Source organism: Dipteris shenzhenensis, chromosome 27, assembly GCF_047967505.1.
Source record: "Dipteris shenzhenensis isolate YYH24624 ecotype China chromosome 27, Dip_SZ_1.0, whole genome shotgun sequence".
NCBI lineage: Eukaryota > Viridiplantae > Streptophyta > Polypodiopsida > Gleicheniales > Dipteridaceae > Dipteris > Dipteris shenzhenensis.
Window position 1 is genome coordinate 27,555,446 of NC_141622.1, and position 2,756 is coordinate 27,558,201.

At 45.0% G+C, this 2,756-nt stretch overlaps 1 protein-coding gene across 1 annotated transcript; it reads left to right on the forward strand.

Annotated features, from left to right (window-relative positions):
- The first annotated feature begins 209 nt into the window (after nucleotides 1–209).
- Nucleotides 210–2,091, forward strand: LOC147884110 (F-box protein At2g27310-like). Its single transcript, XM_087399135.1, has one exon. It carries the CDS (start codon nucleotides 846–848, stop codon nucleotides 1,968–1,970), a length of 1,125 nt encoding a protein of 374 aa, XP_087255261.1. The 5' UTR covers nucleotides 210–845; the 3' UTR covers nucleotides 1,971–2,091.
- Nucleotides 2,092–2,756: the final 665 nt, after the last annotated feature.

The window sequence follows — 2,756 nt, forward strand, 5'->3', positions numbered from 1 at the left end:
ATTGGCCGTAGTGGCTTGATAAGCCTTTGCTAGTGCAAGATCTTGTAGCTACACTAGCTCCTTTCACACCACACACGTGTGAGTTGTCTCTGCCGTCCTCTCCATTCATGGATTCCCAAGACAAGCATTACAAAACACAAATTGAGAGAGAGATGAGATGCTTTGGACCTCACATGATTGTTGTTGTTGCAAATTGGCAAATCAACAAAAAATTCAGAGATACTTAGACACATGCTTTAAAGTTTCAAGCTCACACACGTCTTCCTTGTCACGGGTATCTCTATCTTGCATGCTCACAATCAGCTAGTTTCTTGGGGGCTCCATCGGAGCAAATTCAGCAGCCTCAGCTCCAATTTCTGGTTGTTCCCATTGGAATTTTGAGCTCCCTTCTAGTGGAAGCCAGGCGGTTGTTTTCCTGACGCATTGGATTACTGCATCTCATTTTGTGTGAGTTTATATATAGAGCTTTGGATTTCCGACACCATATCAGTTGCATCACCCTCCCAGCTTCACCTTCCTCCTCTGCTTATTAGCTTCCTCCTTCCCCCTCCCCTTCTCACTCTTCCCACATCTTCTTGCTTTTCCTGTTTCTGAGCAGCTCATCCCATCACTTGAGCGATTTTTTTGTTGAGAAGAGTGGCAGCTGGTGCGACCCATTAGCGATTTTGAGTGGTGCATTTTGGGGGTGAGAAGAACGGAATTGGGGATGAGAAGAATGGCGGAATTGCAAGCATAAGCTGCTGCAAGTGATCTTCCTCTCTCCCTTGATCATCTCTTCTTCCATTCCTTTAGCATCCCTGTTTTCTTCCCTTCCTGGGTTTTGAATTCTGTTCCTCAAGCTCGCAATGATCGGAGGACAGCACCAATCCGGCATGCCCATTAACCCTGATGTTCTTTTCGAAGTCCTCAGTAGGGTGGATGGCGTGACTCTCGCTACCGCAGCCTGCGCCAGCTCTGTCTTCCACTCCATCTCTGGCGACGAGAAGATCTGGGAGAGAATGTGCAATTCGCAGTGGCCTTCTACCAAAGACCCAGAAGTGAGGTCTATAATCTCTTCTCTCGGAGGATTTGGAAAGTTCTACCGTGAATGCTTCCCTCTTATTGTCAACAAATCGCCTGCCGTCTTCGACGACTCCGATTCTATTCTGAAAGATGCGGAAGACTGGTCTGATGACGAAGATGACATGATTGAGGAGCTTTCTGGGACGTCCACCGATGATTTCATTTCCATTGTCGACGTCGTCTTTAGAGGAAGCTCCATTGTGTCCAAAGTTCTACATGGGATTCCACGGGCAGGTGACTTTCATGGCTGGTTTTCGAACTGCCCGTTCAGGATTGATGTGCTAAGCTACAGCGACGAAGATGAAGATAGGGCGTCTCCAAGTTCTGTTGTCATAAGCGAAGGATTGCCAGCAGTGACATCCATTGAGAAGGAAAGGAAGGATGGCCGGTTCTGGAAAGCCTTGTGGGATGACATTCGGGTGAGCTGGATTCTTGTCGACAAGAAGACGTTGCGAATGGCTAACCTCTCGAGTTGGAGGCCTCTGGGTGGGCAGCGGCACTGGCCTAGTGACAAAGATTTTATGGTGCGTTTCGGATCAATTCTTCCTGCACATAGGCTGTTATCTCGCAAAGTTGTCCAATGCAACGTTGTGCTGAAGTGCAAACTCGTCAACACGGGTGTGGAAGAAGATTTAAAAGGCTCTCTGAAGATCACGGAGCTCAGCATGCAGCTTGAAGATATGGCAGGGGCACATCTCAATGGAAGGCACAGCCTCCTTGTTTTAAAGGAAGCTTTAAGCTGTTGCAGGAGCATGGATCACCACGAGGTTTTGAAGTCATATCATCAATATTTAAGGGCAAAATCCGAGCTGAAAGAGGAAAATTTGAGAAGTGAAGGAAGGGTAAATACGGCCTGTATCATTTGTGGAATTATGTCATTTATGTCTCTCTGTTACTTCATGTTTTGACAATCTGTACAGGTCAGAATGATTGTAAATACGTGGACAAATCTAGAGGCTCAAAGGGGGCTTTAGAGGGAGACTTGTATAAATCTGATACATTGTGAATGGAATGAATGAGATATTTAGCACAGCCTCCATGGTGCGTGTCCAAAACAATACATTCTTTGTGTACATGTGCCTTTTTGTGTTTAGCACTGCTGCTTGCCTGCTCGATATATGTGAGTTTATATGTAGCATTTTTGCATGTTTTATCTCCTGAACGCGGTGCTCCACCTAAAGCATATGCCAAGTAAAACAAACACATACATTTTCATCCCATGCTGCATATTCTAAGGATTCCGTGGTCTCATTTGCCAAAATAATCCGATGCAGATGAAAGTAAAAGCAAAATGATTGCCATGTAGAACAAAACGTCTTGGGACATCTCAAGGATTTTAAGGTTGTAATCTTCATTCAACAATCTTCTTGGTGTTGTGAATCGTCACTCAGGCACAATTCATCATACCTACTCGGCTTTGGCATGTTCAATTAGGATTTGCTCCAGCTGCCTTGAGTTGAAGAGAATTTAGTTGTCTGTTCCTGCAAATGCTTTGACACTCTTTGATTGTTCAAATTTTGACTTCTTTTTTATTAGCCTTCTCCTTTGGTGCTAGCCTTCATCATGGCTGAGTTTGCCCTTCACCTCCTGAGTGCCGACAAAACTCAGTACAAAGACTCTTTATAAATGGGTGCTCAAGTATGTGCGGGTGTGTGGATTTGTATGTGTGAAAGCGTATGTTTATACTATGGTCT